General features: G+C 41.1%; 1 protein-coding gene across 3 annotated transcripts in view; it reads left to right on the forward strand.

Moving 5' to 3' along the window:
• The window catches only part of gria4b (glutamate receptor, ionotropic, AMPA 4b), a 138,770-nt gene that overhangs the window by 76,141 nt on the left and 42,193 nt on the right, over positions 1–20,436 (forward strand). For all 3 annotated transcript variants that reach the window (XM_073479216.1, XM_073479217.1, XM_073479218.1), the window contains exons 4-8: positions 7,478–7,662; positions 12,636–12,689; positions 13,739–13,897; positions 17,815–17,982; positions 18,506–18,610. In XM_073479216.1, the coding sequence (XP_073335317.1) occupies positions 7,478–7,662; positions 12,636–12,689; positions 13,739–13,897; positions 17,815–17,982; positions 18,506–18,610 (671 nt within the window). The remainder of the gene's footprint in view (positions 1–7,477; positions 7,663–12,635; positions 12,690–13,738; positions 13,898–17,814; positions 17,983–18,505; positions 18,611–20,436) is intronic.

A 20,436-nucleotide genomic window follows, 5' to 3' on the forward strand; every position in this document is an offset into this window, starting at 1 on the left:
AGTCTGATTCCCTGCATCAAAGCACCAGAGATACAAGGTGCTGGATACTGTGGCACTGTGTGTGTGTGTGTGTGTGTGTGGCTACAGTGAGTGCTGTTCCTATTAGCCTTCCTAGAATTCCCGTAAGTACATATGCACTCACACAGAAAAAAAACAACAAAAGGTAAAACAAAAAAGGATAAAAATATAAACAGATTCCAGGAAATGTTGTAGAGAGGAGATGAGACAATAGAAGACAGGAAATGAGAGAGGGGGGGCAAGTAGGGAGGAGATAAAAGAAGATGGCAAAAGAGCCAAAGGTAGGAGAATAGGAATAAATAAGATGAAATTGAATCAGAGGAGAGGAAGCTAAAGGAAATAAGTGGAAACAAGATGACAGCGAACCAAAGAGGGGAGGGATACAGAGAAGAAGAGAGGATTCAAGGGGAAGAGGAAACAAGGGGAGACTAAGGGATGAGAGGAGAAGAAACAAGGGGGGAGGGAATTAGAGGAGAGGAATACAGAGAAGAAGAGAGGATTCAAGGGAAGAGGAGACAAGAGAAAGAGATGAGAGCAGAGGAGACATAAAAAGGGGAGAGGAGAGGAAATGCAAACATGCCAGTCGAGAGAGAAAGGGATGAAGATAGAAAAACAGAAATGGAACAAGATGAAAGAAGAGGGAAGGAGAAGAGAGGAACAAAGAAAGGAGGAAAGGGAAGCTGAGGACAAGAAAGAAGAAGAAAGTGATGTAAAGGAGAAGAGAGGATAAGAAAACCAAAGAAGGGCAGAGGAAATGAGAGAAAAACAGAGAAGGGGATAGGAAAGAAGAGGTGAGGAAAGACATGGTACAGGGAAAGAAGAGGAGAGGATTCAAGAGAAGAGGAGACTAGAGGAAGGGAGATGAAATTGGGGAAAGGAGATGAGAGGAAACAAGAGGGGAGGAAACAAGGAGGGGTTAAAGGCAAGGAGAGGAAACAAGAGGCTAGTAAACAAGAAGCGAGAAAAAAGACGAGAGGACAAGAAAAGCAGAGAGGAAGAGGAAAGGAGAGGAAATTAAAGGAGGGGCGAAGGGAAGAAGGAGAGAGGATTCAGGGCAGGGGAGACAAGAGAAGGGAAAGATGAGTGGAGGGGAAATGAGAGGATAGGACAAGAAATTATAAAACGAGACGAAATATAAGGAAAGAAACAAGGATGGCAGAAGGAGCGGAAAGGAGGAAACAAGGACAGAGGAAATTATAGGAAAGGACACAAGAGGTGAGGAGGAAATGAGAAGTAGTAGTAGGAGTATAGGGAGAAAGAGTTGAAGATAGGAGAATAGAAATAAAACAAGATTAAATGAAAGGAGAAGAGAGGAAACAAGTGAAGAAAGGAGAAAAGAGGGAATGAGAGGACAGGAAACAAGAAGGGATAAAAAGGAAAGGAAAAGAGGAAGAGAAAACCAAAGAGGGGGAGAGAAAATGGGAGAAAACTAGTGTAGGGGAGAGGAAAGAAGAGGTGAGAAAAGGCAAGGAGAGGAAACAAGTCGGGGAGGAGAAGAGTAGAGGATACAAGAGAATAGGAGACAAGAAGAAGAAGAAAAGAAGGAGAGGAAACAAGAGAGGAGATGAAATGGGAGGAAGGGAAACAAGTAGAGAGGGAAGGAATGGGGAGGAGAGTACGAGATAACCAAAGAATCGGAGATGAAATTAGAAGAAACCTGGAAAGAGGAAACACGGCGAGGAAAGAAGACAAGATGATTCAAAAGATGAGAAAAGAGGAAGGGAGATGCAATTGAGGTTATGAAATGAGAGGAGAGGAAGCAGGAGGAAAGGAAATTAAAGGAAAGGATAGGAAATGACAGAAGGAGAAAAATATAAAACAGAAGAGAGGAAAGAGGAGAAAACAGTGGATTTAAGAAGAGGAGAAATGAAGTGAGCGATGAGATGAGGTGAAGACAACAGCCAAAGAGGACAGAGGGGAGAAGAGAAGAAGAGCAGAGGAGGAAATGAGAGGATCTTTCTCCAGCAGATGGACTGGTAGCAGCAGTGTGTACAGACCATGATGAATGGCTCCCTTTAAAAGCATAAACATCTCAATGTACTCTTTGGAGAGAAAGGGGTGAAAGGAAAAAGGACTGACTCATTGAGGAGGGAGGAAGGAAGGAAGGAGGCTGAGCAGGCAAACACTGACAGTTTGCATCATACTGGGTAAAGACGGGACAACAGGGAGGGAAGAGGCAGAAATCACACACATAAACCCAGATGTGCGCTTGCTCTCATCTCCACATGCTGCAGCTGCTTCCATCTAGTGTCCAGCTCTGCTCCAATCAGCACAACATGCTCCAGCGTCAGTCTGCACACTCGCCCGTGGCTGTGTCTTTGACGCTGATGCTGATTGCGGCTGGCTGCTGCTCCACATACAGCCCCAGGGCTACACATTTATCAGCTGGTAATCAGCTGGCCCTTTGCACGCTTTACTTGGCTCGACTGCCGCCACTGTGCTTTCCTGTCCATGCGCTGTGTGCACCATGCGGCACAATAGGACGTGATGGGATACCATATTGTTGCATCACGTACGAGCAACTCACTCCAGCTGCCTATTTGTATCCGGTGAGGTGGAAGCAACAGTGTGAATCTTGACTCCTCAGTTTGATTTTAGTTTTAGTCTTTTGATGAAAATTTCTATCACTTTTTGCTACATTTTTCACATTTTAGTAATTTGATTTTTTTTGCAATAAATGATGGTATAGATGAAATCCTAACAACTTGTACATTTTGCATAAAAATAGATACATCTCAGTGACAACTTAGTAAACTCCATCTGCTGATGAAGACAGTGTGGTGGGGTTGAAAGCCCTGGAAAAAGCCTGCTTGAGCCTGTGTTGTGATTGATTTGTCAAAAAAGATTTAGTGTAGTTTTCATCAATTTTTATTTTTTATTTATTTGTTATTTTGTGTCTTCTAGACACTCTGAGGTTGAGAGAAGAATGACTTTCTTTCTTTCTTTCTTTCTTTCTTTCTTTCTTTCTTTCTTTCTTTCTTTCTTTCTTTCTCTCTGTCTGGATGGAGGTTTGCATTGATCACATTCAAGGCAGTTAGATTCCCCTTTGTCAAATATAGGCTAGGTGAAAGGATAAAGACACACAGCAGGTTGAAGCAGACAACCTTCAGGTGGCTCTGTACTTCTGGTGACCCTTATTATTGAAGGTTTTAGAGGTCTCATTGAGTCTTTGCTCCAGCCTCTAAGAGCTGCTAGCATGGCTTTAGAGTTTTAGAGTTTTACAGTACATTAAATGTTAATTCTCACCATTCAGAAACTGTCATCAGACAAACTGATTCGAGAAGAGATGTCACATGAAATTTGACTGATCTCTTTCTGAATCGTAGCTGTATAGCAGTTATCCTGTTCATCACATTTTTCTGGCATGTCCATAATCTTTATGAACTCTTGCTTGCATGTTGTGGCATCAACCTCGGTTCTTTGGTCACCGAGTTGTTTTCTAGTCTCAGCTAATTAATTTGAACATAAAAAAAGTCCGCTGGAGATAAAATCTGCTAGAGTTAATTTCCGGCAACAAAATTCCTCAGTTGTCAGCCAGAAATTAGACACCTGTTTTTTTTTAATTTACCTTCTGTGTGAAATCAAAGACACATATAGCCTTAAAACCTGCACCAATATTACTGTTTACTGCATATGTGCCATGGGAGTTTGACAGGCATAGCAACAGATACACCGGACAGGGCTTAGCAACGGTCAGTCATAGCATAGAAGATACAAAACAAATGACATTGAAAAGCACCACAGAGACTCCTCATAATAAGCTGCTCCTCTGCCGTCACACTGTAGATAATTCAAAGCATAAAGGACAATTGCATCAATTCATTTTATTTACAATGTAGGATATATATCACACTATCAAACTGCCAGACACCTCTGCCCACGGAAAGACTGACTCTACACTAAACCAAAAGGATACTAGTGTAGACACCCGCGTAACAACATAAACTATGGTTTCACACCACAGCCCACTAACAGTGAGCCAAACAGCTGCTCATTTGTAGCTGAAACAGCTTCAGTCAATACAGTCAATAGCAGCAAAGTAGCTGCAGCTACCAAAGGGAGTCATTTTTAGCCTGTTAGTCTGTGGCCTGCACAGACTCTGTCCTTTGTATTATGTTTATTTGTCAGGGAGCATGTACAAAAACCTTCATTTCAAGCAATAACAAGAGACGCTTTGAATCAGATTTAGCTACCAGCCAACCATCCATTTTCAGTCCCTGGGCAGATAGACACAAATGCCACAAAGTAAATGTTAAGTCAGGAAAATAAAACATGTTCACAGCAGGGGAACTGGAGACTTTGAATGTCTTGAAAGCAGCCTTAGTCATTTTTCTGTTTTGGGTTTTCCTCAGTGGAGAAAAAACAGATTTACAGTGTGAACATGGACTCAGATTGATCAACTGACGGACAGTTCTGCTGCTTAACAGCTTCACACCTAAATACAACACACAGATGGATACCACAGATTGTTTAAAGATGAGAATAACACAAAAAATGGATGAAATGGGTTAAAAGTAGATGAGATAAAATGCCTGTTGGATGGATTGCCATTAAATTTAATACAGATGGTGTTGGTCCCTACAGGATGAATCTCAGTAAAGGTGCTCTCTGCTTAACTGTACATTGTTTTAGCTAAAGTTAGCAAATGTGTACATGCAAACACACTTAGCTAAGGTGATAAACATGGTGAACATTAAACCTGATGAACATCAGCATGTCAGCATGTTGCTATGCTGACGTCAGCATATTGCTCAAGATGCCGAGGAACCACTATGAGACAAAGGTCATGTGACTGCGAGGACTAGCTGCATTGGCATTACCAATAGCAAGCTAATCTGAGAGTTCCCAGCTAGCAAGCGATCATGCAGCACAGAGTGTTAACATGAATTTGTCCTTTTTTTATTTTATGTGCATGTCCAACCACAGATGTGGTGTTATTAGGCGTAACAACATAAACACCTATGTTAAATATAAGCAGATAATAGTATTCGAGAATGTTTGCCTTGTTGCCGACCCTCCAGGGTCCGGTGGGACCTTTGTTGCCCGTCATTAGTATATCTGTCTACCCCTGTTTCCTCTCATGTCTCTTGTTTTCTGTGAATAAATGCATAAAATAGAAAAGACAAACTGTCTGCCCCAAGAGTTCCGCTCTGATACCACATCTTGTACAGTTCAGTACTTCGGCACAGCAGATTTCGAATTTCTTTGTACTTTTCGATCTTTTGAAAAATGCAACCCATTTAACTTCTGTTGACAAAAGGAACAATGATTGCATCCCCATTTGGCTTCCCAACAGTTGTAGTTTTTCGTCCGAAATGTCATGATCCAGTTCTTGCTTTAGGATCAACTGAGGACAGCCTGAGGTGATACATGCGTGTGTGAGCACTCATCCATTTGTGAGTCGCCTCAACCAGCAGTCCCTCCTGGCACCGACATCCCTCTAATGGGGAGCAGTAGGGGCCGGGGAGGGGATAGAGGAGGTGGAGAGGGAGCCGGGTTGCCAGAGCACAGGTTAATCCACTAATTGGGAGCAAAGGGAGACGGGTTGCCAGATTGTGATGGCCACCAGGAGGGGCCGTTTAAGGGGGACATCTGTTCCTGCTGGAGAACAGCCGCCCTCACAGCTCCCTAGTTTTCTCTCTGACACTCATCTTCTTTATACACAATCCTGACAGCGAGGGTCCCCCCCCATCATCCAGAGTGTAATGCTACGTCCGAGCCTGTTTCCCCGACTGGACCAAAAGCCGGGATCTGGCTGGAAAAGGATAAAAGCTTTTGAGAAGTTTGCTTCAGTGAGGTTCCTTCTGGATGGGAAAGAGGTTGTTTTGCCAGGGATGTTGTGTCAACTAAAGCCAGTTTGCGACTCAACCCACCAATTATGAGCAATGTGGTTTGTAACTTCAGATGGCCCGCTGTGCCACAGTTCGGCCAGGAAGTATATGAGTCAGTTTCATCAGTAAACATATTCAGGAGCTGCAACACTGACAGCTAAAAAACATTCTGGGAGCACTTAGTGGTCGTGTGACAATAGTAAATGTTCAGAAAAGTTAAATCTGGATCCAGATCTGAATCCAAATAAACACATTGACACTTATGGGATACATGCAACACTTTTTATTCACATAAGTGCAGTGATTCTTCAGAAGATTATGAAAATGTAAAATGTTTAAACTCTCGAAGTGACGCAGTGTTGTGTCATACAACTTGCATACAAACTAACACGAGGACGCAGTCGTTAGTGCATTAGCATGCTGGCGACGTAAGATACACTACTGTTGTTGGTTTCATGCAGTTCCAGTGATTTACATTAGGTGGCGATAGCAAGCCAAGAAACAGAAATTCACCGAAGTCCGTTTTTAGGTTGGTTGCTTTGTCAGCAGGATTGCACAAAAACTACTGGATGGAGGATGGTTCGCAGCCCCAGAATAGACCCAGAATCACTTTCTTTAACCTTGTGAGATGGGGCTTTTTTCCACATTTCTGGTAATTTCTCTGGGAATAATGCATGGATCTTAGTGAAAAAAATCAGTTAATTTCAGTTGCTTGTTTCTATGCAGATCCCAATAAAAATTCTGATCCAACAAATTGAAATTTATTAAATCTGAGATTAGATTAGGCTTGATTGAAATAAAGCTAACTGTTGGGCCTGGGCGGAGGTATGCACTTCTGGTTTTGTAATCTAATCATGTAACTCCATTACAAATAGTTATTCTTTTAGGCATCAAGAAGACACACAGTGTGTGTTTTTGTGATAAACAGTGAATGAAAAACTCCTAGGAACCTTAAAGAAATACGAAAAAATATTCAACTTCAATTGGAGAGGAATCCATGAAAAAACTACTTTTTATTCCTTACTTTTTTATTAGCTGGGCGCCAAACTCAGCTCAGCAAAAATGTAATTACATCTCTCCCCCTTTTGTGGGATATCTCACAAACTAATATCCAACTTTTTAATGTGCTTCGTCTTTTTCAACCCTAATGCCAGACATGAATGTTTCTGTCGGACAGTACTGTTGAAATCGTGAACACAATTTAATTTTTTTTTTATCTTCAGTGTCAACATTTCCATCTCCAATATCTGTTTTTTCTCTACATTATGGTTTAGGTTAGGTAATTTTCTTGGTTATAGTTTTGGTCTGTAACAGGTCATATACTGTCGTCTGCTATATGAAAGTTGCTGACCACCCTTTTCTGTCGCCTCATTACATAAAGGAAACACTGCTTCCTGCATTTGCAAAGAGCGGCACTAGATGTAAATAGTGAGGTGCAGAATTATATTGGCTGTTCTTAACTAAATTAATCAATACATTTTTGGTGTAGAAAATGTCCTGAAAGAAAAATGGATTTGTTTCTTACATTCAGTGAAACTGTCCCGCATTTTGTGTTAAGTTAAGCTGTACCCTGTATTTTCTTTCCCCCGACATTGACATTTCTTGTCCTGTGTGTCTGACTGCATCAGGATATGCCATCCTGCAGGCCATCATGGAGAAGGCAGGACAGAACAACTGGCAGGTCAGTGCCATTTGCGTCGAAAACTTCAATGATGCCAATTACAGACGACTGCTGGAGGACCTGGACCGGAGACAGGAGAAGAAGTTTGTGATTGACCTTGAGGCAGAGAGACTGCAGAACATGCTGGAACAGGTGATGCCACCATGACATCAGCATTAAGGGTTTTTTTTTGTGTGTCTCTGTACTTTTGCTGTTCAAAAGAAGCATTTGACCTTCTTCATACCTGAAGCAGAATTTGAAATCTGCAATAGCTGCTGAAGGACATTAGGTACTGCTTGTGTAATACCGTATATTTTAACTTTTGGAGCTTCAAAAAGCAGCAATCCGAGCGAATTGGAGCACGTACCTTTTGACAAAAAGTCCAGCCTCATTTACTGGTCTTAATGTTCACATTCAAGCCTGCAGCTTCGGCTTCAACAGGATTTAGCTTTCCAATAAGGTAGAATAACTTCACCTGTGGTGTGAATGTGGCTACAAAATCACCTTCAAAACACACCTACTGCTGAAAACAGATCATTCTGCAGACTTTTCTCTAATACTATCTAATGAAATTCCAATCACACAGGAAAGTTTTGAGAAACAACTGACAGTGCCTGGTGGACTGTAGTTTCACACAGGAACATTTAGACACAGTTTTCTAATTGTAATAGTGTTAAATTGTCTGTTCCATAGAGTACAGACAATTTAGAAAAGTAAATAGAACTTTACATTTTTAGTATTGCTGCTAAAGGACATGTCGCCTGAGATAATATTAAGGGAATACTACGGATTATTACAATGTGTACCTATGGTCATCAGTACTATCGGTTGAAATAACATTATACTCGCCAAGTTAATTGCTTAGATGTGGGGATAAGACAACATCACACAAATCGACTCCAATGCAACAAGAAACACAAGCAGATGGATGATCACAGGGGATGTAAACAAACCCTGAGGTTAGGCAAACCTATTTGGAGGGAAAACAAAGATGAGTAGTCAAATTATTACCCAAACTGTCAGTTTAAAGGAGACCTATTATTCTTCTTTGTTTTTTCCCCCTCCTTCAGTGTTTTATATAGTTTCTCGTGCATGCAAAGAATCTTGAAAGTTAAAAACAGAAGCTCCTCTCTCCCACAGAAAACACTGCTCCTGAAATGCCTCCTCAGTAGTCTTGCCTTTAATTCCGTGACTTTGTGACATCACACTAGGTCACCATGTCACATGTTTAAAGAATTTATGCCTCGCAGCTGCTCTGCAGTTGTTAGCGGTGCTGGGTCAGGCATGTTTGAGCTGACCAATCAGAGCAGACTGGGTATTCGGGGCGGGGCCTTCAGTTTCCAATGAATTTATCACAAGAACAGCATACTTGATTCCAAAATGGTGCCCAATCACTCCAGTAAAAGTTGTTCCCTTCAGGACCAACACCAAAAAAGTTGTCTCTCTTACTAGTTTGCTTCCATGCACATGCTCATTAGTGTTTTCTGTCTGAGCCCACCGGCCCATTTATAAATATTACATTTTCATGAAAATTCATAATACAAAGAGAAATACTTCCTCCCTTCTTTGCAGTTTGGGTGTCCTGACACAATTTACAAAATGTCTCTTATAATCTGCAGGGAAAATACTTTGTTTGTTGAGCTCTGGAAAGAATAAGCAACAAGGCTGACATCTCATGTCATATCCAGCTCTCTTCAAACATCAGTGGAGTTCAGAGCCAAACTTCTTGGTTCCACTTTGACCTGCTATACTCACTTTACATAATCAGGCTACACCCCCATCTAATTGTCTGGTGTTTTTTTGCCTCGTCTCCAAGATCTCACCAATTAAATTAGTTAGTGCAATTTTGTCTTAACCGACAGAAATGATTTAAATAAAACTCCAGTGAAAAACTCCAGTGAAAATGAAGAGAATATTTGTTCTTAATAAATGAGAACGAGGAAAGTAATGAGACATTTTTCTTTACCTTAAAATCCAAAACTCATTATATTAGTAACAGTAAGATTAACAACATCACCCAAATGCTTAATTTATTTTCCATTCTCTGAAATGTATGAACGGATCCCAGAAACAAAATTTCAACACAGAAGAGAAGTTACTTCACACACCCGCTCGATGTTTGTTTCACTCTGTTTTTTTGTGTATTTGTGCTAATTAGAAACTCTCAAACTTGAAAACAGTCTGTTTCTGATCTCTGGTGGTGTTATTTGGCAAAAACACACTCAGAATATGATGTTTACTTTCCTCCTTCTCCTCTTCTTCCCTCCTTTCCCTGGGGCAACTGGTGTCTCTGTAATTGTTTAATTATTCAGGAAATCTCCACTCTGACATCTGTCATAGTGCTAACAATTTACTTTGCAGATGTGCGAAAGAGAGAGCGAGTGCAGAAAGACTTCCTGCTCCATCCTATCTTGAGATCACTGCACAAATCATCTCACAAGTAGATACAGCAGACTAACATTTAGTGCTGCGGTGGCCAGAGTTTCTGCCAAAAACATAAACATCTATTTTAGCTTGTCTTCATGCCAACTGCCACTGTGTTTGTATTTACAACTCGCCAAATTCTCCTGATCCAGGACAAGGATTTGAATACATAATTGGGCCTCATTAGCTGCTTATTAACAGCACGGTCAATACATATCAAGGCTCACAAGCAACCAGATGTTACTTTGAATGTCACAGCGTAAAATCTCCTAATGCAAATCAGTTTAATTTACAGATGGGAAAATAATTTGCTGGTGACTAATTTGTAAGAAACTGTATCAGAGCTGCAAAATGAAAAAAGGGAATGAAAACTCTTAAGGGCTCAAAGTTTTTTTAGTTTTTCAAAGAATTACAATCCAAGAGGTGTTTCAGTAAATGTCAATGATAGATGCTGTGAAGCCCCTTTGAGGCTCGCACCTTGTTATGTAAATGTGTCGGCGATATTTCACGTTGGTCTCGTGTCTGAAAAAGTCACTTTTACTTTTAAAGTCACGACGGTCGGATCAACATTTCCAACATGGCACGTGTCTACGTTAAATGTCATCTCCTTAACGTAAAGGCTGCAGCGGCCTGGAGGTTAAGTACGATACGCATGTTTTGTTCTGCTTTTTAAAGAGCACTGTATAAATGTGTCACTTAAATATAATCTAGTTGGCACAAAAAACCTGCATGTGATAAACCATGAAAACAAAACTGAAAAACCCTCAAACAGCCTTGAGTTTTCAATTCTTATAATACATAATATTATTGTATATTTTGTGTAAATATCCAGCAAACCACTCCACATACAGAGCAAATAGGAATCAAATGAGTCCCAATCTTTCGTCTCATCACTCTGCACTTGTTCACTGTTCAACATAAAATCATTAGTAGCCTTTTCTACCTGATAAATGATGAAATTGATGAGAAGTAGGTGATTCACTGTGAGAAGTGAGTGCGAGCGTCTCTTTGTGCTCCCAAAGGTTATTAATTAAAGCGTCTGTGCCAGAATAAGTTTTAAAATCCATCAGTGTTGCAGCCTGTGAGAGAGCAGAAAACTCATCTTCCTTCATTTCATTTTCTCCAACAGTGACTCTGCTTCGTCTCACACTGTGACAAACTGGCACATTCTGTAACAATCTGAATGAAGCCGTTAAGAATATTTACTGCACGTAACAGTTGCCTCGCTGTGAATGACAAAAATCCATCGCTTTACAGATGAAACACATTGACCAAGACTACGATTCTCGGGGTCTTTTAAAATGGATCCTAATTCCCCCATAGTAATTAATCTGACAATTTCAGGTCCTTCTGTAGATTATTCAGCGTTTTTAAAAGCTTTTTTCTCTAATTCTGTTTTAACTCTGGGGGCCAGCATCTGTAGAATATTGTGAGAGCGAAGGCCATATTGATTTGGTTCCTACACGTGTATGTACACACAATAAGAAGGAACCAGCCCAAGGAGGGATTTATATATAAGTGTTAAAGTCTGTAGACATACAAGGATGGCCATTTAATTATTTTTAGGACTGACGGCGGTGTTTTTGGTTATATGCCCCCGACAGTGGCCAATTACATTTTCAAATTCTCCTTTAAAAAGATGTGTTGAGATGTCTCAAGTGTTTATTTTTAATGTACCACACGAAGGCCATATGGTCAAATTTATTGAAAATGACAATATTGTTACAATGATATTTCAGCAGTTAATTGGGAACAACCTGTTGAACACACAAAGAAGAGGCACTACATGGCAGAACGAAACATGGCAACACACACTCCGCAAATGCTGTTTTTGTTTTTCGTCGAGAGGAAGAAAAAAACCTGGCGCTCATGTTTGTCAAAGCAGCATTTATTTGCTTTGCACAGTCAAAACTGTGAAAATGGCATCTTGTATGGTTCTTTCTCTTTTAACGATACTTGTTTGTTTTTTAATTAAAAATATATATATGTATATATATATTGTCTCATCCACAGAGCTCACTGTGAATATTTTTGACTGTAACTACTTTCAACTGAAGAAAAAGTCCCTATAAGAAGGATCGGGTGAATGGTTCCTTTAATATGAGCAAACTGACTTCTTTCTAACCTCTCAGTGGATTGGACACTAATCTCTCCTACAGCTCCATGTCGTGATTCAGATTGATATAATGGATGTATTTTTATACTTAATCTTGCATAAAGCAGCTGTGGGAGTTCACCAACAGTAGAGTTTTACCACCTGAGGCTCAGGTCCTGACAGAAGTGAAGCTGAATTGATCAATCAAAGCTTTTTTTAAAAGACTTAAAGCGCTTTTTAAGCTTAATTCATGCGCTTATTAACTGCATGTCCAGTGGGACTTCCCAGCGGATGTCAGCTTTCAAAATCAGTTTTTATCACCAAGATGCAGCTTTGTGGTTGTAAGTGTGTGTGTGTGTGTGTTGTGTTAGAGTGTCGAGAAGCATTGTCTTTGAAAGCGTGAAGCGTTCACTTCCTCCATGAGATACTGACGTGACTGCCCGTTTATTTGTTTAGACGTCCGATCTTCTATGGATTAAACCTGACGGTCCCACAGTGTCAAGACACACACACACTCGCCTGTCACATGCATCATTTAATGTAATTAACATTTGCTATGCTGTAATCCAGTCCGATTAACGTTGAGCTGTGCTTCGCCTCCTCACAGATTGTCAGTGTCGGGAAACATGTCAAAGGCTACCATTACATCATGGCCAACCTGGTGAGAGATGGTTTCTTTGTTTCCCATGTTTGCTTCTGTCTTTCTCCTCATTGCATGTTCTTTACCCCGTCCTTACTCCCACCTCACTGTTGTTTCAGTCCAGTTGTTCAAACATTGTTGAGGTATTGAATTGTGTCGACTCTGTTCCAGTGTCTTTAAAGGACTGGCTGTGAGAGCAGATACCATGCAGGACACATTGTGGATGCACATTTTCACCACATGTATTAGCAAGATTCACTAATACCGGACCAAAATCGTGACCCAAATGACAATTCTGCACAAAAACACTTTGTGCTTACCTACAGGACAGTGGGGGTCATTCTAAGTTCTCGATGTTCTATGTTCCCAGGGACCTATGTTCCCAAAGTCCTACGTCCCCAGGGTCATAAGTTGCCAAGGTCCTATTTTCCCAAGTTCTTATATTCCCCATATTTGTACATATGTTCCCTCCCAGGGTCCTATATTTCCAAGGTCCCATTTCCCCAGGGTCCTATGTTCCCCATATTTATATGACAGGTAATGGGGACATGACAAAGGCTGCTATGTTCCCAAGCTCTACATATGTGCTTTCCCTGGGTCATAAGTTCCCAGGGTCCTGTTTTCTCCAGATCTAGATACTGTAGATACACTTCTAAACAGTGTGCTTATGAGCATGTGGGTTTTGTAACAAGATGGTCTTGAAAAAAAATGTGCATCTATCCTGTAAGAACTGTCAAAAATACTATTTCAGGATCAGGGACTTGAATTCATAACTATGAGAACTATTAAGCTCTGACACAGACTGCTGTAATGTTCAGCTTCCTCTGACAGCCTACAAGGAACATGATGGTCTTGGATCAATGCTTAAGAGCACTGACACATTTTTCACCTGCTCTTAATTAGCTCATTAATTATAGCGTAATTAAAGCAAATCTACTGTGGTTCATCATCAGTCATTGTCAATACCTACAACAGCTGTCAAAATAGTATTTTTTTGTTTGCATTGTTGTTTCTTTCTGCCATCACTGGACTCAGCCCATGACCGCTCTTTCTCCTTGTTGCCCCTGAAGGGTTTTAAGGACATCAACCTGGAGCGCTTCATGCACGGCGGAGCCAACGTTACAGGCTTCCAGCTGGTCGACTTCAGCAACCCCATGGTAATCAAACTGATGCAGCGCTGGAACAAGCTCGATCAGAGGGAGTACCCCGGCTCGGATGCCCCACCCAAGGTATGTATTAGGGGTCGAACAAGGAGACCGATAACTGATAATTGGAACCGATAAACATTTGCAGTAAAAATAAAAATCTTACCGTCAAAGTTGAGAAAAACCAGTGATGGAATGTCGCTAACTACAATTTTCTCAAGTACTGTTCATAGGTTTCCTACTACTAAATACTTTCACTCCACAAAATGTGTTTATTTGAAATTTATTCTGAAAAGTCCTTGGTGGTGGATTCAGAGATGTTGGCAAAGCCATTTAAGCATTTATTATTTTTTTTAAATCAAGTGATTTTAGTCCCTTTTCCATAAAGAAAGTTGGTGTTGTCAAATCTCAAATGTGAGCTTTTAGATCAGTCCCAAAATCTCTGCAATTTAATGTTCAAATTGTTGTGAAATGGACCGAAACCAACAGCTACCTGGAGGGTGAGAAATGTGCCAACAACCGAAGAAGAAGAATGGGTAGTCATGTAAATTACATGCTATTTGTAGTCACTGGGCTAAAATGTGCAAAAACACAGTTCTTTCATGATTCCTCCAGGGTAACTCGGCTGTTGAAACAGCGAAAAAATAGCAGATAAAGCAAAGAAAGATAAAATGAGCGAGGACAGTGCCAGATAAGATGAAAAGTGTACAGTGTATATCAGCATGTTTGCAAAGTGTGCACACAGGAGCAGCAGCAGCACACTGAGACAGAAGTGCATGAAAAACTGTCTCGACTTATCAGATTGTAAGCAGCATTTCAGGTTTAGGTGTAACCTGTTTGAGCTACGTTTTTATGTAAAAACACTGATTTAATCTTTCACAATGCACTCTGTTTTATAAGTTTATTATTTGTTTTGTTTATGCTAAATCTGAATCTGTAAAGAAAGTGGTAAGTCAAGTAAATGTAGGAGAGTAAATGACTTATTTGATGCCAAAACTAATATATAGCAGCCTTTGATGAAACAAATACATGAGTAAATGCACCCAAATAACAGGCATCATCTTCATGAGCAGCAGCAGCAATCTGCTCCGCTTCGTCCACCGCTGTCATATGTAGTGATGTGACAGACTGACCCACTTTACCATCTTTTCAGGCACACAGATTAAGAATGGCAATGGGGCAAGAAGGCATCACGCCATGGTGGCCAGCAAACCTCTTTACCCCCCCCAGCAAATCTGTATCCAACAAAGATTTCTATTTTAAAAACCAGATGCAGTGGAGTGGAAACGGTGTGAGTCAAGCCGAGTGTGTGTTTGTGTGTGTGTCTGATGGATTGGGGTGGTTCAAATTAAAAGTTTACACCACAGGGCGATATCACATGATATTATGTGTGTGGGCGTGTGTGTGTGTGTGTGTGTGTTTACCCCCACTCCATTTCTTGATAAATTGCTCTCTCTCCTGGAAATCCACTCAGACTAAATTACTCTGCTCCCCATTAAGTTTGTCCACAGCCTGAGTCACAGTCGGCCCTTCTTCTTTCTTCTAATATATTAACACCACCGGTGAGTTGGGCCTTGTTCTGGCATGTTTACTCACTTTGCGAAGACAGATGTGATGCCTTGTGTTTAAAAGTTTCAGGAATCTGCAGGTAGTGAACTAATGAGAGATTCCTCTGTGTATGACAGCCAGCTTTGGTACGACAGGGAGAGCTGTGGTATCAACACGTGAGCTGTTACCGCATTACCTTACTGTTACCTTGATATCTGATCAAGGATCTTTGCGTTTACTCCTGAAATTAATAGGCATTCTTGTTATGTTGTGTCTGTCTACATTGTGAGCAGATCTCGATGTGCAAATAAGGGAGATGGACTTGGTGGATAAGGAAAGGGTCGTTGGATACTCTTGGACCCAGGGACGCCCATAAGGGGGGGAAAGGGAAAGATTTCTGGGGCCCAGGAGCAATAATCATGTTCATTCTAAATATATGCAATAATAACCACACTTTATTTTGAACCAGCATACTCAGTATAACTTCGAACAAATGCAAACATTTTTCTTTATTGCTGCTTCAGTAAAATGTGGCCTGAAAATCCTGCGCCATAGGCAACTGTCCAGATAACATGAGAATTTTTTCACTGATCTGAACTAACCACTAGCTAATGTAGGAATAAATCTCCTTCCTAATGCACGACCTGCACATAAATTGTGATGCCAGAAAAGAAAAGAAGAAAAAGAGGGAGCTGGACTCAAACTTTTTTCAGTCAGCTCAGAAAACTGCTCCTTGCTAGGCTCAAGAGGTGAACAATAGCCAGGCTGCTAGCGTTACAGCTAACGTTGCTAACCAATAGGTAGACGGCATGTCTGGCATTGTGTTAGGCTAGCTGGGGACTTTATTTGTCAGTTTTGGGGCATTTAAATATTCAGCATGTCATCATCAGTCCTTGAAAAGCTGCATAATGAACCAATCCCAGCTTTGCCACATAGCTAGCTAGCTACCTAGCTACATTTAGGAAATATAGCAAAAGAAAAATGGGCAAAAAATAGCAAAATGGTGCATGAGATTGATGCAGCTGTAAAAGTTGTTGTAAGTGGCAAAAATAACATTTCTCAGAGGAAACAGAAATGAAGGGCTGTAACTAACCATTATTTTCATTGTCAATTAATATGTCAATTATTTTCTTGATTAATTGATTAGCAAGCTGACACTGTTTGGAAATAATGAATCCAACACTATCCCTTCCCCTGTTTATGTTCATGTCTTTGGCAGTTTTGAGCAGTGAAGATGTTCCGGACTATATTATCCCACACCTCTCCTGTTTGTGTGTAAATGTGTGTGTTACTTTGGGCAGCTCATCAAAGAGTAACAGGGGGATAGAGTGCAGCAGTCTCCGTAGAGAGCCATAATGTCACAGTGAGCAGTGGGCTAATGAATAGGAGCCACCCCCGGCCGGAGGCAAAGTTAATGAACTCCTGCTAGCCGGGATAATTAATGCCAGACTGCTACCCGGCTGGACAAAACACTCGCCGTTTCCCTTTCTTTTTCCCCGGTGCTCGCTCTCCATCTTCCTGCCTCTTCGTCATTCACTCAATTAGTTTTCTGCGGCGCCAGAGGTAAGTTTTAGGGAAATGTACGACTCATGACGGAGAGAGTGATTTCTGTAGACGCAAATAATCAGAGCCAACACGGAGTCTTCAGGTCAAAGATATATTGGGGGAAATTGGGAGGTGTACACTGTGGGGAATATGCTCTTCCCATCGCTCCCTCTGCTACTCTCCATTTCCAGAAAATAATGAGCAGAGTAAGAACTGCTGCCTCTCTGCAACAGCCGGGCCGTTAGGAGGTACTGCCTGGCCCTGCAGAAACTCTCACAGGCAGCACACACACATTATTTTAAAGAAGATCTGACCAGCAAATACTGCAGAACATTCTGCCTGTCCAGCTAAATCAGCATTTAATTGGCCTCATACCTTTTCCCGGTGTGTGTGTGTCCTCCAGCACACAAATCAGACAGAACAGCGGGGTGGCCTCCAGCGTGCAAAGACTGTAATTTACAAATCAAATTGTGTGTCCACACTGGGTTTTTATTTCCTTTTAATGAGTCTAACAGGCCAGAGTTGAACCTTCTGCAGGGTTTTTATGCAATGTTAAAGGAAAAGTTGCCTGGCGTCAAGCGAGTAAATAACTTTTCAAACCAGTCTGGGATGTCAAGTTTTCTGGAGACTTGGATTACACTGGACAAGCTGTCTGGAGCCATTTTATGTTTTTCTCCGGTTGTTTTGTTTTCTGAAATTTCAGTTTCAGCAATTTTCAGTTGCTGTGAGTCTCCAGCAGTGTTATGTGGACTACGAAAACTTCACCAGACTTTCTATTGGCATTTAGTGGAATATGACAGAATTTTTCCTTTAAGTTTCTTAAACTAGCTGAAGAAACCAGCAGACAACCCAACTGAACCCACATACTGTATATCACATATCTCTGATCACCTCCTCTCGTCTCCCAGTACACCTCAGCGCTGACATACGACGGGGTGATGGTGATGGCCGAGGCCTTCAGGAACCTGCGCAGGCAGAAGGTGGACATTTCCAGACGGGGGAATGCCGGCGACTGCCTCGCCAACCCGGCCGCCCCGTGGAACCAGGGCATCGACATGGAACGCACTCTCAAACAGGTGAGAGGGAAAGAGGAACAGGGGGAATGAAAGACGAATGAAGGGTGTAGAAAGAAGTCACGGTTCAGTTCTAACCAGGTTTAGGAGTCATGGTTCGATGCAAGTTTGGCACAGTGGGAATAAAAAACATTTTCCCAACGTAAGGCCAGACACTACAGGTTTCATGGAGTGGTCAAGTTTGAGATTTTGTGCTATTTTGCTTTCATAACTTGTCTTCTTTCAGAATGTTGGAAAGAAAACATCCAAAATACACATTTGTCTATTTCAGTTCAGATTTCTCCTCTGGATTTTTCATAAAACTATGTTAAAAATGTTCGTCATTCGTTCTTGAATTCCTTTCACTTTGTATTGATTTGCTTTTTTCACTGTTAAACATCTTTAAACAACCTGGTTTATTACAAACTTAGACCCAAGTGGACCTTCAGATGCTGAAGTTTGTCCTTCAACATGTTTGTGGTGTTAATAAATACTGTGTGCTGCTGTTATATCATTGTGTTTTTCTATGTTCCTCTTCTGTGTGCAGGTCCGGTTGCAGGGATTAACAGGTAATGTCCAGTTTGACCACTATGGCCGCAGGGTCAACTACACAATGGACGTGTTTGAACTGAAGAATAATGGACCGCGACGGGTAAAACATCACACCACACTGCTTTCATTTTGTGTTTTGGATGAATATTTGTCCTAGTAAAGTCAGTAATACTGTATATTTTAGACAGAAACATGTGCCCACTGCTGTCATGGGTAGTATCTGGGGGCCGGGATGACGCAGTATGTAGTGTGGCGTTTTCTATTATCGTCAAGTAGGTTGTAAAAAAAAAGCTCCAGCCTCTCTGGGTCTGGTGTGAGAGGATGGATGTCTGTTGAGAAAATGCAGGTAAAATGGAAAGAGAGAGAGAGCACTTGTAAGAGTGATGGTGAGAGGATAAAATGAAATGGAGAGCAATCAAGGTAGAGAGGAGGAGGAGGAGGAGGAGGAGGAGGAGGAGGAGGGGGAGGGAGGGAGGGAGGGGCTCAGGAAGCAGAGAGGAGTTCCCATCAATCAGAAGCTGCTTTGGCCTGTCGTCCTGCAGCACAGTCAGGGTCCTGTCAGGACACAGTGTGTGTGTGTGTGTGTGTGTGTGTGTGTGTGTGTGTGTGTGTGTGTGTGTGTGTGTGTTTGTGTGTCACAGCCTCTCTACTGCATTTTCCATGTTCCTCAATCATCCTGATGCCCCAGCACACAGGGAGATATCATCCAATCACAGATCTCTGTTCCCTCTGGCCAACCAGCAGCCAGCTTGTTCGCTCAGTGTTCCCTCTCTCTCTGACTTATAGCTGCTTATGGTGGCAGTCAAAGCTCTGGTCTGTTATAAGATCGATATATCAGTTTGCCAGAATATTTGCAGATATTGGCTCTTTATTAAAAATCACATATCAGCCGAGCAGTGCCCTCCATGCGTGTCCTCTCGATGTTGCTAAGACAGAAGATTGTAATATTGTGACCACAACATATCATGTCTGTCAGTTCCAGTTGGTCAGTTTGACCCTGAAGGATTTCTGGAAGATGACAGTAACATCAGCTCAACAGTGAAATAGCTTTTGACAAAAAGAAGCAGAACAACATGGATCTTAAAACTGGAATCTTGCGCCAGGGTGTTTCAGCTGAGGCTCTGCAATAATTCATTATTAGAACTAAGTGTTTTTAGGAGGAATCACAGTAGGATGTGATGAGGTTTTGATTTAAATTGAGATGCACCGATACACTTTTTTTCAGTTTCGGTCCAATTCTGATACCTGAATCTGGGAACTGGTATTTTAATAAAATGACCTTGAATCTACTTACTTGCTGTGTTCAGAGCTTTCAACAGAAGTTCATGCACTTCATCAGAACGTTTAACCAGAAAATACTGTTTAAAACCACGAACACTCTGGATTTTTAGAATTTACTTGTAATTCAAGAGAACAAGTGAAACATTATGAGAATTAAGTTTACAAAGAAAGTAAAAACATTTCTGTGGAGCATTTGATTGATATTGTAACTGAACATAGTCAAAATATGGTTTCATCTTTTCGCATAAAATCATGTTACTATGGTCTGAAAATAGTTTTGCTTCTACTGTAATGGCTTTTACTCATACGATAACTTAACCATAACCATGCTTTTTCTTTCTTTATATTGTTTTTTTTTTACTTAATTCTCACAATTTTTCTTCTTCATTTTTATAAAATCCTGACAATTTACAACACAGAAGTTCAGTCCGGACCTTGTTAACAGCATAAGCCCATCTCAGAAGTCCAATTTCAAATTTTTTTGTCAGCTTTCAACCTCATCTCATGACCTTCATCAGCTCACACAGGTGGCAACAATTCAGCAAAGTGAGAAAGTTGAGAAAAAAATTCTGGAAGATTCTGGAAAAAATCTCTTTTCCAGAATCTTTTTTCTTGGATTGTTTAAAATTATATTTCTTAGCAGCT

Source organism: Pagrus major, chromosome 13 (genome assembly GCF_040436345.1).
Source record: "Pagrus major chromosome 13, Pma_NU_1.0".
NCBI lineage: Eukaryota > Metazoa > Chordata > Actinopteri > Spariformes > Sparidae > Pagrus > Pagrus major.